A 17,781-nucleotide genomic window follows, 5' to 3' on the forward strand; every position below is an offset into this window, starting at 1 on the left:
TGTGTATACTGTGTGTGTATACTGTGTGTGTGTGTGTGTTGTGCTCAATACAGTTCAGTTCAGTTATTGAGAAGTCTGATGGCTTGTGGGAAGAAACTGTTACGAAGTCTGGTCATGAGGGCCGAAAGCTTCCTGGTACCTCGTGTGTCTCCAAAACAACACAACACAACATGTTCAATAACAGTAAATTATGTTCCTGCAGGGACTCCCATCTTTACCCAACAGCTGCTTCTGACTCTGAAATGTTAATCATGTACCAGCTCACCATTAGCACATAGTTTTACACTGAATTGGAGGATCAACGACACAAAAGAAGACATTACCAGCAAACATTTATATTCATGATCGTACAAAAGCAAACTTAACTCATTCATACGTTCATGTCAGCCTCATTAACACAGTGTTCTGAGAACAAAACCACACAAACAAGTAGTTTAGAATATAAAGAAAGAAAGAAAGAAAACCAAAGTGACCACAACGTGTTAGAGAATAACATTTAGTTTTAGTTATAAGTACAAGGAAATAGGTTCAAGTAAAACATCAATATTAATAAAAAAAATACAATCTCAGTATCAGATAAAAAAGAGAATTCATTCAGGTTTGTTTTTGTTTGTATTTGTTTTTGTTTGTTTTTGTTTGTTTTTGTATTTGTTTGTTTTTGTTTGACTTGTTTACTTGTGATCATTCAGTAAATTCATTTCATTCATTTTTTTCTGTAGAATTAAAATATAAAAACTACACCCAAGGCTTGTGTCTTATATCTTCTGTCATGTCTGGCTGCTTTTCTTCTAAAATAAATAACAATAAAATAGTTTTACTCACAGAAATATAAATTATTTTGTGTATCAGTTTGTTTTTCTTCAAGAAAAAACATTCACCTATTAATAAAAGATCATTAATAAGATCCAGCAATCAGTGATTCTTTTTATAATCCACTTCTTTGTGTCTCAGCACATTTTATTACAGATGTAAATAATAATGTTATTATAAATCTAAATAATAATTGTATTACAGACCTACTTACTGTGTTAATTAGAATATGTTTCATTAAAACAGTTTAATAAGATAACAGTGTTTGTTGTTTTTTCAGAAGCACGTCTCAGATGTGTTGGATTTTAGGGGCGTGGTTTCAGCTTTTCAGGTAAGTTTGGAGAGTCCCTCTTGTTTCTGATTGGTCAGAACATTTCACTTCCGGCTCCAGCTGCTCCACCCACACACACCTGGCTTTATAAATGTCCAGTAAGACGCCGATGATGTGGTCAGTGATGTAGGTGTGTGTTTGGGGACTTGCTCGGGTTTCTGGACCCTGTTGGAGGAGTTTAAAGTGCGCGCTTGTGCTTTTTTTTGTTCCGTTTTTGAAGCTAATTGATTATTTGCGCATCTGAGCGACAGAGATGGCGGACTGGAAGGTGCCTGTGAGCTACAACTACAGTCCATCATACCATGCGTACGCGTACGGACTGATGTATCCAGCTGCGCCTGAGCAGAACCACAGCAATGTGAGCTGGACTGAGGCCGCTTACACGTCTCAGCAGCCTCCGTCTGCACAAACTCCACCCGGGAGCCCGGAATACAACACCACCAGCGCTGAAGGCCACTATGGAGGTCCGGGGGGTTACTACAGGGAGCCGAAGGCGCGCACGCACACAGGGAGACTTTTCCTCTCCAACAACAGGGTCGAGTTTGACCAAGTGAGTAAAGAGCAGGAGCGAGCAGGCAGTGACACCCCCAGTGACTCCGAGGTCCACACACCAGGTCGGTCTTTATTATTAATAACTCAGCTTCTAAACAGCAGACTCACACCAGCATGGGCATTAACCTCACAGCCAGATATCACTGTTTCATTAGATTCCTGGAGTTCCAGTAGCAGTCGTGAAGGCAGTGCAGCTCCAGTGGATGTAGATCTGCAGTTCTGGGCTAAAACACACCAGGGAAACAGTCCTGATTGCATCGAGGTCATGTCCAGCTCTCTATCAGTGGCTTCAGAAGGCTCCAAGTGTATGAAGGTGGAGGGGCAACATGAATCCCCGGCCTTGTCCACAGTGACTCCTTCTTCTGAGCCGGTGGCAGCGCAGCAGCCGCGAAAGGCAAAAGCTCGCACTGCGTTTTCAGATAAACAGATGAACGCTTTAAACGAGCGCTTCACAGTGCAGAGATACCTCACACCTGTGGAGATGAAGACTCTAGCTGAACTCACAGGACTCACCTACAAACAGGTAAACTTTCATTACTACTTTAACTCGGTTTAATTCAGCTTACGGACGTCTGAACTGTAATCTGTTTTTGTTTAAAGGTGAAAACCTGGTTTCAGAATCGCAGAATGAAACTAAAGCGGCACCAGAAAGATAACAGTTGGGTGTCGGAGAGATACATCACACCTGCTGGGATCCCTAATGCACAGACTACACACTCTCAGGTAGCTGCTGTTTACTCTGCGTTTCGTTTTGCCACCAGAAGGTCCCTCTTATGCTGACATTTTTCTTCTCTCTCAGTTCCAGGTAGATGCTTCAATGCTGAACCCAGATCTTTATAATAATCCCCAGTTTCGAGATGCAGTATTCAAGAACAGCCCTCCTCAGACTCCCTCCTGCTACCTCAACTACCCCCGGCCTCTGTCCCCTTCACAGGTCTCACCCAGGCCTCAGGGAAGTTGGTGTCTGCCCCCAGCTGTGCAGCACTACGAATTCCTCAATCCTTCTAGCTATGTGCCAGTTGGAAATGCTGGTACTGATGGTGATGGCACTGTGGATCCAGGCAGCAGCCCAACACGGATGGCCACAGTGCACAACGCCACACAGTGGTCATCTTGATCAACTGCACTTGGCTGCCTGTAGTATTGAGGTTGTGTAAATAGCTTGCTTTTGATTTCTAGCCCATGGTTTCCCTGTTGCACTCATGAGGGACCTGATGGTTATTTCTCTGCTCTCTCTGCTAGCTGAATGTTTGAGCAGGATCATTTTATGAACAATTCTAGACCTTGACCCCCCCCCCCCCCCGGACTGGGATGGGGGAACCATATTGTAGGCTCCGTGAATGTAAGCGGCCGTTACGCATTTTAAAGTCTTCTGCAAACAGCCATGTACAAACTTGTAAATGCTCCGAGTGGAAATTTTTGTCCCTCTACTTTTTATATGGAAGATCTATTTTTGTAACTTCAATGAACCTTCCAGAGTATTTAATGTCTTATCAGGAACTCTTGTTCTTTTTAATCCCTTCAGTGCTAAATGTGTTTTCTTTGGCTTCTGTCTTTCAAACCGTCCTTTTGGAACCGCTCTTGCTTATAAGACACTTGTTCTCATGGAGGTTTTGAGGAATAAATGTTTTATCTGCTGTTCCTGAAAATGTCTGAATGTTCACTTGCCCTCCAAACAAACCTTAGCCACAGTCTCCAGACTTCTGCAGTAAACCGTACTGGTGAAAGTAAGTAGTGAGTTTTGGTCCTAATTTAAATCCGAACCTCGTGTACGGTTTTCTGCCTTCGAAGCTGGTTGGACTTTAGTGACCATGAGCTTCTGGTACATTTGAATTGTGATTGAATGAATAATATAGGACCAGTTTAATATTAAACACTTTGTACCTCAGGGAATTCAGCTGTTATTAGTAAAGAGAATTTCACCCCATGTCTCCTGATTCAATGTCTGATCTGATGGGATTTTTTTTATTGTCTTGGAGCATTTTCTAAACATGTCTCATCTAATTTACATGCATACAAGTTTAAATTCTACACACAATGAAAACTTCATGTATGTTTTTTTTTTTAAATAAAACCATGAACGTGCTGTCGAGGAATTGTGTTTAAAAAGTTAATTTTCTGTATAAAATGATGCAACATTATGGAGGAAGTCCACTGTAATTTTTCTCTAATTAGGGATTGGCATGAAATTTTCATGAATGCAGCTTCTCTCTGAGCAGAATTGTGGTTTATTATCTATAATATTTTATTTATAAAATTCTACAAACGCATATGTATGAAATCACACGTTAAATGTTCTGGGGCTGAATTAAAAAGCAGCTCTTCTATTCCTTTTGTGTTTAGTTTTAGACAGAACGTAGTCACATCCTCAGCATGGTCACATGGTCACATCCTCAGCATGGTCACATGGTCACATCCTCAGCATGGTCACATCCTCAGCATGGTCACATGGTCACATCCTCAGCATGGTCACATCCTCAGCATGGTCACATGGTCACATCCTCAGCATGGTCACATGGTCACATCCTCAGCATGGTCACATGGTCACATCCTCAGCATGGTCACATGTTCACATCCTCAGCATGTTCACATCCTCAGCATGGTCAGATTGTCAGCATCCTCAGCATCCTCGATGACTTCAGCAGGAGTAAGACATGAGCGAAGAAATCAGAAGTGATAAAGGACCTGATGCAGAAGCATAAAATGTTCCCATTACAGCTCAGAATCAGAACCGAAATTGCGCGAGGTGCGAAGTTTTTACGTGAAGAATTTAATCGGCGCTGGCGACAGGTTCTGGCTGGAGGAGTCGGGGACGGAGGAGGGTGTTGGATCGCAGCAGTGGTGATGTGTAGGTGCGCGCGAAGGCGAGGATTTAAAGGAGGTAAATTACGGAAGTCGTGCTGGATTGGTGCGCCTTGTGGACATCTGATTAGCAGCTGATGCAGCTTACTGCGTGGCCGGCCTGAACTAACGCCATGCTGGCTAAATGAATCATCTGATAGTTTCTTTTAGTTCTTTCTTTCAGGAACTCGAACACACCCAAATGTAATTAACAATATATCACATCCCATAATAATCATCATTCTTCTTGATGTCCTTTGTGGGCTCGGCTGATAGTTTACGGTTATTAGTGAAAAACTCTGGTGTATTCAAATGATGAATAAAATCCTTGTTTTTAAAAGTTTACACAGATGATTTTTCTGTAGGAAAAAAGTAGCTTTTATTGAAAAGTTTGTATATGAAGGTCTGAGATCACAGTAAATGGTGACTATAGAACATTTTGCTCCCACTTTTGTCCTGTTTCACACCAAAGACACGAGAGATAAACTAGAGATTCTGTTCTGAAGACTTACTGACGCTTATTAATACTGCTATAATACGTCATATAGCATGAATAGTCTCTTTTCTTTGTACTTTTGTTAGTTGGTCTGATTGTTTCCACATCATAAATCTCTCTAAAACGTTTCCCTTAATAAATATTCACGTCAGCGCCGTACACATCACACGAGCCTTTAATGCTTTATTGTCCCTTTCTAAACGTCTCTGTTCACACATTAATAAACTTTACCTATGAAACACGTTATATATCCCAAAGCTCTACATTAAACCCATATGTACTAGTTCTGTGCACTGGACGAACCGAACGCCGTGACTAAAGGAGCCAAGATTCATCTTCAGTAAACGTTTTGTTGTAATAAACGAACATGCAGCAGTTTTCTGCTCCGCTTTCAATGTCACTCCAATACAAATATTGTAAAGCAAATATTTACTGATCATACCATTTAAATGCATCTTAGGATTTTTAAGCATCAGTCTCTCTTTGAGAACGTCTCAAAAGTTTTAAACAGTTTATAATCCATGTTCTGAAAAATAAACTACCCTCCAGTTTGATCTCGTGTCCAGAAACGAAACGATCTTCAGTCCATCTTCAGGCTGCAGTAGATGTAACGGATAAACGCCAGAGAGGCCCAGAAGGAAACGGTCCCCAGCATGAGCGAGAACACGAATGCGGTCAGTAAGGAATAGCCGAAGAACTCCATGCTCTGCACCAGGCCGCTCATGCTCGACCGATTCCAATAGTAAAAAAGGGAGTAGACGAAGATGAAGATGCCGGTGGAGCCGGTGCTCAGGACGCTTCGCCACCACCAGCGATAATCTTCACCTGAAAGCAGGAAGTAGGTGAGAGCCACAGAGATGCAGGCTCCAACAGACAGCAGGATCGCAAAGACACACAGCAGGATGCCGTAAAGCGTGTACTGCTCCCGACCCCACACTGTCGCAAAGATGTAGTAAAGCTCCACTGATATGGCACTGTGACATCATAAGGGGAAGAAAATTCATTGTCAGTACGGAGTAAAGAGGAACCAAACAGCACACACTCAGGATTTCACTTTCATTCTCTTTGTTCTCTCACCTGAAAGGCAGGAACCCTCCGATGGCCATGTGCACAGCGGTGTGTTTGTACCACGGCTGCCCCGGGATCTGCCGCGGAATGTTACGTGTGCGACACGGAGCCTGAAAACTGCCAGCACGGTTCTTACCCACAATCCCCCCGATGACTGTAAGAGGAAAACCCACAAGCACCCAAGCACCTAGTAACAGGAGCACCGTAGATGCAGGAAGTGCCTGTGTGGAGCCGCTCCACCAGTGTACAGTGTTTACTATGCTCCAGGTCAGAAAGAGTGGGGCTGTGGGAGAGAGGGGGAGGGGGAGAGAGAGGGAGGGATAGAGGGAGGGAGGGGGGTGGGAGAGAGGGAGGGAGAGGGGTGGGAAAGAGGGAGGGAGGGGGGAGGGAGAGAGAGAGAGAGCAGGAGAGAGACAGAGAGAGACAGAGAGAGAGAGAGACAGAGAGAGAGAGACAGAGAGAGAGAGAGACAGAGAGAGAGAGACAGAGAGAGAGAGAGAGAGAGAGAGAGAGAGAGAGACAGAGAGAGAGAGAGATTAATTAATGAATTATACAGAGAACATTACGACACGAGTCATTACTGAGGAGAAGTAAAGGCTGTCTCACCAGAGAAGAGGGTGGAGGTGAGGATGATGTTCCAAACCCAGCGATGGCCGTGGATCTGGGTGTAGAAGCTACATGAGCAGTATCCTGACACACAGCTAGTCAGCGCATACAGTACGATGGCAGCAGAGTTTATGGCTCCATGGCGATGCACATTAAACATCCCCAGCAGTGCCATGATGATGATTCCTAACCAGCAGGACACAGTTACATTAGACCTGACATGTACACAACACCCTGTCACAGTCACCACGGTGTCACCACGGTGTCACCACGCTGTCTCCATGTGGGTCTTACCGGTGGCCAACGTGAGGAACTGAGCTCCTACACCGAGCACCGCACACAGCAAGCTTTTATATGGTGGGAAACGAAAGACATCGGTGTGAATGATCTTCCAGCCGTTATCGCCCTGGTCCAGATCGTCACAGGTCCCGTCTTCCTCGACGTTATATCTGAAACAGTTAGACACTTTAATGTCAGAGCTGCAGATGTGACTCAGTCCTACATCCCCTGGTGTCACAGCAGTGAAGCAGAACCTGGCCTGACTAAACTGACCAGGGTTATGAACCAGACAGTTATTGTATCTTCTGTGTCTCTGATGTATCCATGGCTTCTCACCTGGCAAAGTCATTCTTCAACACCCTCATGAGGATGATGATGACAAAGCCTAGCAGCAGCACCACCAGCACCAATGAGTTGATGATCGACAGCCAGTGGATCTCCAGAGTCTTTGGAAAAAAGGAGTAGTCTCGGAGACGTTCGGCTCTGCGCGCGTGGGGCAGAAGGCTCTCGAACCAGTGCACGCTGTAGGTGTGAGTAACTACGAGACCTCCGTTATTGACATTTGCCCCGTCACCTCCTCCGTCGTCCAAAGGCACCGGCTTCACGTCTTTTACAGACACGTTGGCAAAAATCACAGAGTTGCCATTATACTCGATATTGAAGTCCAAGTGCGTCCACAAGCCGACCTGAAACGTTCAGTACACCAGGACACATCAGACACTGACGACATCATAGTGTTAGTGTAGTGAATAAAAGTCCTGATGACGAGAACACTTACAGGTGTGAGCGGCTTTTTATGTAAAATTATCATGAGACTAAAGTAAGAAAATAAATTATTTCTATATAACAGCACAATCTGGAGTGTGTTTAACACCAATAAATAAATAAATAAATAAATAGTCACCCAGCAAAACATGACCAATTCACATCACAATCTGTACTTTGTTAAATGTTATAAAGCCATCTGTCTAAAGTCCTGTGGAGTTTCTGCATTACAAGTCTGTGTGTGTGTGTGTGTGTGTGTGTGTGTGTGTGTGTGTGTGTGTGTGTGTGTGTGTGTGTGAGAGAGAGCTGTTACTGTACAAACACCACCACGTTAAACTAAACTGCTTCATGATAATATCGTTAATGCAGTACAGATCTATTCCACACCAGAATCCCATTAACAGTGATACAGAATAAGAAGGTGAGAAGTCAGAAGCAGAAACAAACAGGTCTGTACCTTGTGTGTGTGCGGCAGGAATCCACTCTCCTCCATATATCCCACAAAGCCCCAGATAGGAACATCATCCAGGACAAACTCAAAGTAATACAGCTCTTCGATTGCTTCTCTCAACTGATCCACCTGTAAATACGATACAGTCGCCTTTAGACACACAACGCTTCAGAACGATGGAGTTTTGTGTAAGATTAAATGTTTAGCGTGTAATTACTTTACATTACAGTCTCAGAAATCAACACAAACGTCATACTGTAATATAAACGAAGAGGAATTCTCTCTCTGATGAAAGTAAACTATACCTCTTTCTCCGTCAGTGTGAGCTGACATAGTGTCTGCTTTTCTATGTTCTCCCTGAAGTGAATGTTGTATAAAGACTCGGCCATTCTGTCACCATCCAGAACCTCTCCCAGACTTAAGGCTTTATGACGCACCTGTGCAATAAATACATCAGCTATAAAGACGACGCAGCGATGTCAAACGGAGCTGAAATCAAAAGTCACAATCACCTCTTTGGGTCTGCAGACAGGGAGAGTATAATAATGGTAGGTTTCCTGGGGGTTATGATAAGGCCCCACTTTATTCACGTAAAGTACGACAGGATCGCCTTCCTTGTAAGCAGCTGCCCAGGCGACTTGTGGAAACAGGCACAGGAGAAGCAGCCGAAAGCCCACGGACCAGCGAAGACTCGTCGTCATTGTCCCTATGAGAGCAAAAACCTTTAATGTTGCATTCAAGAAAAAACTTTTTACTAAATAAAAGTGTTTTATAAATAAAATGTATTCATCTAAATATTAAAGTCCCCAGAGAAATAACTTCTAAACTGTGAGTCACACACCACTTCAACATCCCCAACAAACCACGGGATGGGTAGAAAAGTAAATAGAGTGAGACACGTAAGGGAAGAGACATGTGAGGGAAGAGACATGTGAGGGAAGGGACACGTGAGGGAAGGGAAGAGACACCCGAGGGAAGGGAAGAGACACCCGAGGGAAGGGAAGAGACACGTGAGGGAAGGGAAGAGACACGTGAGGGAAGAGACATGTGAGGGAAGGGAAGAGACACCCGAGGGAAGGGAAGAGACACGCGAGGGAAGAGACATGTGAGGGAAGGGAAGAGACACGTGAGGGAAGAGACATGTGAGGGAAGGGAAGAGACACGTGAGGAAAGAGACGAGTGAGGGAAGGGAAGAGACACGTGAGGGAAGGGAAGAGACACGTGAGGGAAGAGACACGTGAGGGAAGGGAAGAGACGAGACACGTGAGGGAAGAGACACGTGAGGGAAGAGACACGTGAGGGAAGAGACACGTGAGGGAAGAGACGAGTGAGGGAAGGGAAGAGACACATCTGAAAAACCACAAAGACCATGTTTACTGGCAGTGAGCTGAAGAGTAAGACCTGCTTTAGTAGTGAGTTTAGAGTTCAGTAGTGTGTAAAGATTTTAGGTGTAAATCTAAAGAAATACTCTACAAACATAATCACTATCAAATGTTATGTTTTTACACTAAAATAGATTTATAAACAGCATTAAATAGAACACTGTATAAAGGCAATGGAGTGGAAACCGTCTGTCAGCTCTATTGTGGAGTAAAAGTGCCACAGCTCTTTTGGACACTTTACATGTAAAGCCCAGAAGCCTAACGTTAACATTACAAATAGATTACAGATGATTTTCAACACTAATAACTACACTGCTCAGTGCACTGGATTAGTTTTATACGTACGTTACGTATGTAGGTTTGTCACCTTCACATGCTACAGTAGTCGTATATTATACAATAAATCTGGGATTTAAAACAAAAGCAGCGTGGTTAAGGGTTTGGGATGCATTAAATTCTTCATGTTCACTTCGGGAACCTTTTAATGAACAGCATTCCATAGTCAAATCATGGAGACGCTTCAGACGTCATCTGGTGACTTCAGGTCACTTTTAAGTGCTCAGTACTTTCCCCTGAAGACACTTAATAACACCTTAATGACCTGTAGTTATGGTTATAAACAGTTTAGTACAGTTTGAACACCGGCATTTCGACCGGAACACAAGTTTACAGCCTCTTAATACCAGGTAGCTCTAAGTAAATAAGCTCTAAAGAGGAGACATGAACTGGGTTCATACATGATGTGAGTTTCAGCACAAATCGCATCGTTCTGGTTAAATGGCGATAGCATTGTGGTTATGTAGATGTTTAGATATGTAGATATTTACATATGTGTAGATGTGTAGATGTCTCCATGTATAAAGCAGAATACAAACCTGTTCCCGATGACAGCAGTACAGAACCGAACCGAGACAGCAGTACAGAACCGAGACAGCAGTACAGAACCGAACCGAGACAGCCGTACAGAACCGAGGCAGCAGTACAGAACCGAGACAGCAGTACAGAACCGAACCGAGACAGCAGTACAGAACCGAGACAGCCGTACAAAACTGAGACAGCAGTACAGAACCGAAGCGAGACAGCAGTACAGAACCGAGACAGCAGTACAGAACCGAGACAGCAGTACAGAACCGAGACAGCAGTACAGAACCGAACCGAGACAGCAGTACAAAACCGAGACAGCAGTACAGAACCGAGACAGCAGTACAGAACCGAACCGAGACAGCCGTACAGAACCGACCCCGTCCTGTTCCGAGCTCAGGCCACAGCTGATGTGGTCCCTGTATGTTGAGTCCGACCCGAACACAGATGTGAGTCTGTACACAACCAGCACTGTGACACAAACAGGTCGGTTTACTTCACCAACACGTCCTGTTGTATCCACGTCACCTTAACGTCAACATACAGGCAGATTTCCGGCATGGGCGTGTTACAGACACCTCACCCGTTAATGACGGGTTAATTACACACTAATGTTCTGTACACACACATAAAGGTCCAGCAGTGACCGTGTTAGTGTAATTAACACACTGCTTCACTACACAACAACCTCAACACAGCTCACTAACTCACGCAGGCGCGTTACAGCCGCCGATCTACAACAACAATTCAGCACGATTACTTCCGGGGTATTGTTTGTAGGTCAGATGTTGTGTTCACGGTAACTGGGAACCCGGAAGTTTCCAAAACGGAACCTCCTACGTCCGGCATTAGAGCGTTCACTTCCGTCTGAAGGCGGAAATCAATAGAAACGTATGAATAGAAATTAAACTACTATTCACAATAAACTCACTATTTATTGTAATATTCACAATAAACTGACGCTGGCTCAGCGCCGTTCAAACTTCCCAGTTCCCACTCAATCACAAATACAGCAAAACAACCTGCAACCAAGAAACAAAATAAATCGATCTTGAGTAATCGATGCACTGTTTCTAGGCAACGTCGCCTGCATGATCGACTGGTAATGTCTGATTAAGTCAGTGTTAGCGCGCGAAACAGACGTGTTTAACCCGCGTGTGGTGTTTATATAGTGGGTGAGTGTCGTGTGTTTATTCACTTAATAACGTCCTTCTGAACACATGTGCAGTATAAACAACCTGTAAAGTCTTTATATATCAGGTTTATATTTATACACAATAACATCCAGCTTTATTATAGTGCTGTGTTTACATTATAGTCTTTACTGATCCTTTACAGTTCATTAAGTGTCTTTATCTCCTTTATATTTATACAGATAACATTCAAAACTAACTTTATATAATCACTTTCTCAGTAATGGAACATAATGACAGTATTTTAACCTCAGCTTATACGTTAGCATTCCTTTAGCATTGCTTTACAAGACATGATGCTATAACCTTAGCTACACTTTTCATTTGCCACAGTTATATATCTACATGCCTCTGTAATTTTATATCAGTTCTTTATATCTATACTTATTTTTATTTAAAATCTCATGGCGCTCATTTAAGATATACACCTTAGACCTTAATAACTGTGCTGCTCTGAATAAACTGATTCAGAGTCATCTTTTCTGTTTGATTCAGAGTCATTTTTCTTGTTTGATTCAGAGTCATCTTTCCTGTTTGATTCAGAGTCATCTTTCCTGTTTGATTCAGAGTCATCTTTCCTGTCTGATTCCGAGTCATCTTTCCTGTCTGATTCCGAGTCATCTTTCCTGTTTGATTCCGAGTCATCTTTCCTGTTTGATTCAGAGTCATCTTTCCTGTTTGATTCAGAGTCATTTTTCTTGTTTGATTCAGAGTCATCTTTCCTGTTTGATTCAGAGTCATCTTTCCTGTTTGATTCAGAGTCATCTTTCCTGTTTGATTCCGAGTCATCTTTCCTGTCTGATTCCGAGTCATCTTTCCTGTCTGATTCCGAGTCATCTTTCCTGTTTGATTCCGAGTCATCTTTCCTGTTTGATTCAGAGTCATCTTTCCTGTTTGATTCAGAGTCATTTTTCTTGTTTGATTCAGAGTCATCTTTCCTGTTTGATTCAGAGTCATCTTTCCTGTTTGATTCAGAGTCATCTTTCCTGTTTGATTCCGAGTCATCTTTCCTGTCTGATTCCGAGTCATCTTTCCTGTTTGATTCCGAGTCATCTTTCCTGTTTGATTCCGAGTCATCCGGTTGATTGACATGGGAATTCACGGCCTTGCTAAGTTAATAGCTGATCAGGCGCCTGCGGCCATTAAGGAGCAGGATATTAAAAATTACTTTGGTAAGTTTTTACTACTTTCATATTTAATATAGTTTGTGGTTATGTGTCCAATAATCATCACATATTCTGTTCTTCATGATGGAAGGTTAGTCTTATATTATTATTATTATTATTAATAACCTTTTTTAATATCAACACCAGACGATACAATAAACAGAAGTCTATAACATCTAACAGCTGAGAACAAGCACATAGTGAGAATATAGAATATATGAGTATATATAGTATATAGATGTGTATAGATGGACAGAGGGGTGTGGAACAAAACTAAGCAGTGCACACAGTTTAGAAAGTTTGTCTTCATGTGTCACCTTCATCACTCCTGTCAATCCTTCTAGTTATTTATTATTGCCACTCTTTAAAAGCATCAGTGTTTCCATAGAAACGATATCAAGAAAATATCGATCACAACGAATAAACATGTCCTTTAATAAACATCCTGCACTTTTCTGTTGCACCATGTGGATGTATGTGAACCGCTCTGTGTTTTACGCTCGATAAACCTTTAGGCCGCAAGATCGCCATCGACGCCTCCATGTGCATCTACCAGTTTCTTATCGCTGTCAGACAAGACGGCAACGTTTTACAGAACGAAGATGGGGAGACGACGAGGTATTACACCAGTGACACATAGTGACATGCAGCAGTCTGCCTTAAAGACATCACTCAAAAATATACAGAACATATTTAAATAAATTATTAAATGCTGGGTGTCCCTGGTGATCACTATACATACATATTACACTATTCTGTTCTATTCAGATTTATTTGTACAGCGTTTTTAACATTGTCACAAAGCTGCTGTACAGAAATATGGTACAGAAGAAACGTTGAGAGGAAGCAGATGAAGGGAACGCACGCTGGGGAATGTATTTATAACTAATCTCAGGGACTGTGTACTATAACAGTGCACATGTTTAAGCATGACATTCATTACATCATTCCTCCTGCCTGGCAGCCACCTCATGGGGATGTTCTACAGGACCATCCGTATGCTGGACAGTGGCATCAAGCCTGTGTACGTGTTCGATGGGAAACCTCCTCAGCTCAAGTCCGGAGAGGTAACAAACTTAAGTGTAGTTACATCAACTGCACCAAATGTAGAATGTTTTAGAGCGAGATTCCTCATTACAGAAAACTGATGTTAATAAACGCTAATAAAGTGCAGTAAAAGTCAGATGTGTGATAAGTAATAATGCGTCACTTCTGAACCACAGTGTAATGTTGTTAATCTCTTACATTAGGGTTCATTAAATAAACACCTTATGACATTAACATTACTGTGCTCACGATCATTAAGTCGATATATAACAATAAACCCTGTTAAACCCTCCAGTGAATTACAGAACACACCTTTTACATCGACATACAGATGAAATCTTTCTTCTAATAGTTCTCATATAATTAAAACTCCCATCATGAGGAGGTCATTTTAGTCTCCATAATGACACCAAGATCCTGTACATCAGGTCACGTGTGAGAGAACAGTCAAGAGAAGTCATGTCCAGTGTGATTAGTGTCTCTGTCTGTCTGCTCTGTCTGTCTGTCTGTCTGTCTGTGTCTGCTCTCTCTGTCTGTCTGTCTGCTCTGTCTGTCTGTCTGTCTGTCTGTCTGTCTGTCTGTGTCTGCTCTCTCTGTCTGTCTGCTCTGTCTGTCTGTCTGTGTCTGCTCTCTCTGTCTGTCTGTCTGCTCTGTCTGTCTGTCTGTCTGTCTGTGTCTGCTCTCTCTGTCTGTCTGTCTGTCTGCTCTGTCTGTCTGTCTGCTCTGTCTGTCTGCTCTGTCTGTCTGTGTCTGCTCTGTCTGTCTGCTCTGTCTGTCTGCTCTGTCTGTCTGCTCTGTCTGTCTGTCTGTCTGTCTGTGTCTGCTCTCTCTGTCTGCTCTCTCTGTCTGCTCTGTCTGTCTGTCTGTCTGTCTGTCTGTCTGTGTCTGCTCTCTCTGTCTGTCTGTCTGCTCTGTCTGTCTGCTCTCTCTGTCTGTCTGCTCTGTCTGTCTGTCTGTCTGTCTGTGTCTGCTCTCTCTGTCTGTCTGTCTGTCTGCTCTGTCTGTGTCTGCTCTGTCTGTCTGCTCTGTCTGTCTGCTCTGTCTGTGTCTGTCTGCTCTGTCTGTCTGTCTGCTCTGTCTGTCTGCTCTGTCTGTCTGCTCTGTCTGTCTGTCTGTCTGTCTGTCTGTGGTCATTACTGCTAGAGCCACGTTTCAGAGAAGCACACTATACTGCACTCCATCCACACATCCATCCATCCACTCATCTATTCATAGCTAATTTAAACCCTTTATTTTTTACAGTAACTTTTTGAGGCTCTCCTTTTTCCCCACTGAACTTGGATTTTTCTCCACAGTTAGAGAAGAGAGGCGAGCGACGAGCCGAAGCTGAGAAGCTGCTAGCACAAGCACAGGAAATGGGTAAGAGAAATGCTGTGCTGATGAAATCTTCTGCTTCTGCACGTTTCTGTACTGACCTTCTTCACTGTGGTCTTCAGGTGAACAGGAGAACATCGACAAGTTCAGCAAACGTCTTGTAAAAGTCACCAAGCAGCACAATGACGAGTGTAAACAACTGCTCACGTTAATGGGGGTGCCTTATATAGAGGTAACGTTTCACTCAGTGTGTCGGCGTGTAGCTCCTCACCCCCGAGATCAGATGTTACTCAGATCAGATGTTACTCAGAGATCAGATGTTACTCATATCAGATGTTACACAGAGATCAGATGTTACTCAGAGATCAGATGTTACTCAGAGATCAGATGTTACTCAGAGATCAGATGTTACTCAGAGATCAGATGTTACTCAGAGATCAGATGTTACTCAGATCAGATGTTACTCAGAGATCAGATGTTACTCAGAGATCAGATGTTACTCAGAGATCAGATGTTACTCAGATCAGATGTTACTCCGAGATCAGATGTTACTCCGAGATCAGATGTTACTCAGAGATCAGATGTTACTCAGAGATCAGATGTTACTCAGAGATCAGATGTTACTCAGATCAGATGTTACTCAGAGATCAGATGTTACTCAGATCAGATGTTACTCAGATCAGATGTTACACAGAGATCAGATGTTACTCCGAGATCAGATGTTACTCCGAGATCAGATGTTACTCAGATAAAGAATTATTACTTTTCACTTTGGTGCATTATAGAGTTAAAGTTTCACTGCACACTGAAACCGATGACGTTCTTGTCCAGGCTCCGTGTGAGGCCGAAGCCACGTGTGCGGCTCTGGTAAAGGCGGGGAAAGTGTTCGCCACGGCAACCGAAGATATGGATGGATTGACTTTTGGCACGAGTGTCCTACTGAGACACCTAACGGCTAGTGAGGCCAAGTATGTTTACAGCATCACACGTATAAGACCCAAATCTCACTGTTAGCACCATGTAAAGGTTCAACATCATTTCACCTGAAGTCTCTTTACTCCACCTGAGGACATGAACTGCATCAGTTTTACACCATCACCACCACTCAGGGCTTTATGTCTTCTGTTTAAATAAACCTTCAGCTGCAGTAAACCCACCATGACCCCCTCTCTCGTAGGAAGCTTCCCATCCAGGAGTTTCATTTCAGCCGCATTCTGCAGGAGATGAACTTGTCACATCAACAGTTTATAGATTTATGTATCCTGCTGGGCTGCGATTACTGCGGCACCATCAAAGGGATCGGACCCAAGAGAGCCATCGACCTCATCAAGCAACATGGCTCTATTGAGGAGATCCTTGACAACATCGATCAGTCTGTGAGTTCATACACACACACTCTGTTTGTGTGTGTCTCTGTGTGTGTGTGTGTGTGTTTCCGTGTGTGTTTCTGTGTGTGTGTGTGTCTCTGTGTGTGAGTGTGTGTGAGTGTGTGTGTCTGTGTGTCTCTGAGTGTGAGTGTGAGTGTGTGTGAGTGTGTGTGTGTGTGTGTGTATTATACTTTATGTGCTTGTCCCTACAGAAACACCCCACCCCAGAAGACTGGCTTTATAAGGAGGCTCGAACCCTGTTCCTGGAGCCCGAGGTGGTGGACTGTTCCTCTGTGGAGCTGAAGTGGAATGAACCTGATGAGGAGGCACTGGTCCAGTTTATGTGCAGTGAGAAACAGTTCAGGTAACAAACACACTGCCGAGTCTCCTGACTCCTGACCGAGCGTCTGCTCTGAGTCTCGCTCTTACTCCTGAATGTTTATGAGACAGCTAACAGTCTGTAATAAAGTGTCATTATAATGCATAATAACCAGGTGACGTACACGTTTTAACACTTCTTATGTTTTGTGTCTTGGCAGTGAGGAGCGCATCCGTAACGGTGCGAAGAAAATACTGAAGAGCCGACAGGGGAGCACTCAGGGGAGACTGGACACGTTCTTTACCATCACAGGATCCATCTCTTCTAAACGCAAGGTGTGTGTGATGTCCTTTAGTTCTGCTCGTGGTTGTAGGTTGTGTGTGTTTAGGCTGCAACAGGAGGAGGATATTTACAGCTGTTTCCTTTCCAGGAGCCGGAGGCAAAAGGCTCAGCCAAGAAGAAACAGAAGACGGGGGCAACACCGGGCAAATTCAAGAAGGGCAAATAAAAGTCTTACGTGAACATCTGTAGGTGGACGAGATGCTGTTACAGCCCTAGTGTTGCTTTGTGTCCCTTTTATATTGAGACGTTACCTGGAACCCCACAGTGCAGAAAAACATTTTAATGAACTTGTTCTGCTTGATTTGAATAAAGAATCTGTTCTGAACAACGTATTTGTGCTGGAATTTGCAATGGCTGTCATTTCCATCACTTTTACAGCCACTGTTTGGGAAGACGAACAGCTCAGAATCCCTCCGTCACCAGGCAGGACCTGTACGTGTCCCTGCTGAGACAAACTGATGCTGCATCACTACAACATACTGATACACTGACTGCTTCAGTGGCGTCACAGAACAAGTTGTGTAGCTTTTACATGGTAAATAGGATAGAGTTAATAGTATAGAGTAAAGAGTATCATCAGTACACTGTAGG

At 43.4% G+C, this 17,781-nt stretch overlaps 3 protein-coding genes across 9 annotated transcripts; 2 read left to right on the forward strand and 1 right to left on the reverse strand.

The window, feature by feature from the left end:
• The first annotated feature begins 1,235 nt into the window (after nucleotides 1-1,235).
• nanog (nanog homeobox) lies at nucleotides 1,236-3,785 on the forward strand. Its single transcript, XM_027162106.2, has 4 exons — nucleotides 1,236-1,755; nucleotides 1,849-2,216; nucleotides 2,294-2,416; nucleotides 2,493-3,785. The coding sequence occupies exons 1-4, from the start codon at nucleotides 1,395-1,397 to the stop codon at nucleotides 2,808-2,810; spliced, it is 1,170 nt and encodes a 389-aa protein (XP_027017907.2). The 5' UTR covers nucleotides 1,236-1,394; the 3' UTR covers nucleotides 2,811-3,785.
• A 1,103-nt stretch (nucleotides 3,786-4,888) lies between these two features.
• Nucleotides 4,889-11,247, reverse strand: tm9sf1 (transmembrane 9 superfamily member 1). 4 transcript variants are annotated; one of them, XM_047811157.1, is made up of 10 exons: nucleotides 10,686-11,247; nucleotides 10,457-10,475; nucleotides 8,712-8,905; nucleotides 8,505-8,636; nucleotides 8,206-8,328; nucleotides 7,320-7,669; nucleotides 6,999-7,153; nucleotides 6,705-6,890; nucleotides 6,108-6,381; nucleotides 4,889-6,004 (listed from the first exon to the last, which is right to left on the reverse strand). In XM_047811157.1, the coding sequence occupies exons 3-10, from the start codon at nucleotides 8,898-8,900 to the stop codon at nucleotides 5,611-5,613; spliced, it is 1,803 nt and encodes a 600-aa protein (XP_047667113.1). In that variant the 5' UTR covers nucleotides 8,901-8,905; nucleotides 10,457-10,475; nucleotides 10,686-11,247; the 3' UTR covers nucleotides 4,889-5,610. The 4 variants fall into 4 exon arrangements, with proteins under 4 accessions (XP_047667113.1, XP_027017906.1, XP_047667112.1 ...); XM_027162105.2 differs by having other exon boundaries at nucleotides 10,457-10,486; nucleotides 10,678-11,247; XM_047811156.1 differs by having other exon boundaries at nucleotides 10,586-11,247.
• Nucleotides 11,248-11,489: 242 nt separating this feature from the next.
• fen1 (flap structure-specific endonuclease 1) lies at nucleotides 11,490-17,518 on the forward strand. 4 transcript variants are annotated; one of them, XM_047811160.1, is made up of 11 exons: nucleotides 11,490-11,616; nucleotides 12,682-12,807; nucleotides 13,317-13,419; nucleotides 13,766-13,868; nucleotides 15,144-15,207; nucleotides 15,285-15,394; nucleotides 15,994-16,130; nucleotides 16,340-16,538; nucleotides 16,742-16,893; nucleotides 17,069-17,183; nucleotides 17,279-17,518. In XM_047811160.1, the coding sequence occupies exons 2-11, from the start codon at nucleotides 12,726-12,728 to the stop codon at nucleotides 17,354-17,356; spliced, it is 1,143 nt and encodes a 380-aa protein (XP_047667116.1). In that variant the 5' UTR covers nucleotides 11,490-11,616; nucleotides 12,682-12,725; the 3' UTR covers nucleotides 17,357-17,518. The 4 variants fall into 4 exon arrangements, with proteins under 4 accessions (XP_047667116.1, XP_047667115.1, XP_047667114.1 ...); XM_047811159.1 differs by having other exon boundaries at nucleotides 11,511-11,616; nucleotides 12,658-12,807; XM_047811158.1 differs by having other exon boundaries at nucleotides 11,532-11,616; nucleotides 12,634-12,807.
• The last annotated feature ends 263 nt before the right edge of the window (nucleotides 17,519-17,781 follow it).

Source organism: Tachysurus fulvidraco, chromosome 3 (genome assembly GCF_022655615.1).
Source record: "Tachysurus fulvidraco isolate hzauxx_2018 chromosome 3, HZAU_PFXX_2.0, whole genome shotgun sequence".
Taxonomy (NCBI): domain Eukaryota; kingdom Metazoa; phylum Chordata; class Actinopteri; order Siluriformes; family Bagridae; genus Tachysurus; species Tachysurus fulvidraco.

Coding starts and splice junctions, on each gene's coding strand:
- fen1 (XM_047811160.1), top strand. CDS start 12,726: ATGGGAATTCACGGCCTTGCTAAGTTAATAGCTGATCAGGCGCCTGCG. Junction 16,539..16,741: donor TTGACAACATCGATCAGTCT/GTGAGTTCATAC, acceptor TTGTCCCTACAG/AAACACCCCACCCCAGAAGA. Junction 16,894..17,068: donor TGCAGTGAGAAACAGTTCAG/GTAACAAACACA, acceptor GTGTCTTGGCAG/TGAGGAGCGCATCCGTAACG.
- nanog (XM_027162106.2), top strand. CDS start 1,395: ATGGCGGACTGGAAGGTGCCTGTGAGCTACAACTACAGTCCATCATAC. Junction 1,756..1,848: donor CTCCGAGGTCCACACACCAG/GTCGGTCTTTAT, acceptor CTGTTTCATTAG/ATTCCTGGAGTTCCAGTAGC. Junction 2,417..2,492: donor CACAGACTACACACTCTCAG/GTAGCTGCTGTT, acceptor CTTCTCTCTCAG/TTCCAGGTAGATGCTTCAAT.
- tm9sf1 (XM_047811157.1), bottom strand. CDS start 8,900: ATGACGACGAGTCTTCGCTGGTCCGTGGGCTTTCGGCTGCTTCTCCTG. Junction 8,637..8,711: donor CTGTCTGCAGACCCAAAGAG/GTGATTGTGACT, acceptor TTTATTGCACAG/GTGCGTCATAAAGCCTTAAG. Junction 7,154..7,319: donor TTGAAGAATGACTTTGCCAG/GTGAGAAGCCAT, acceptor TAACTGTTTCAG/ATATAACGTCGAGGAAGACG.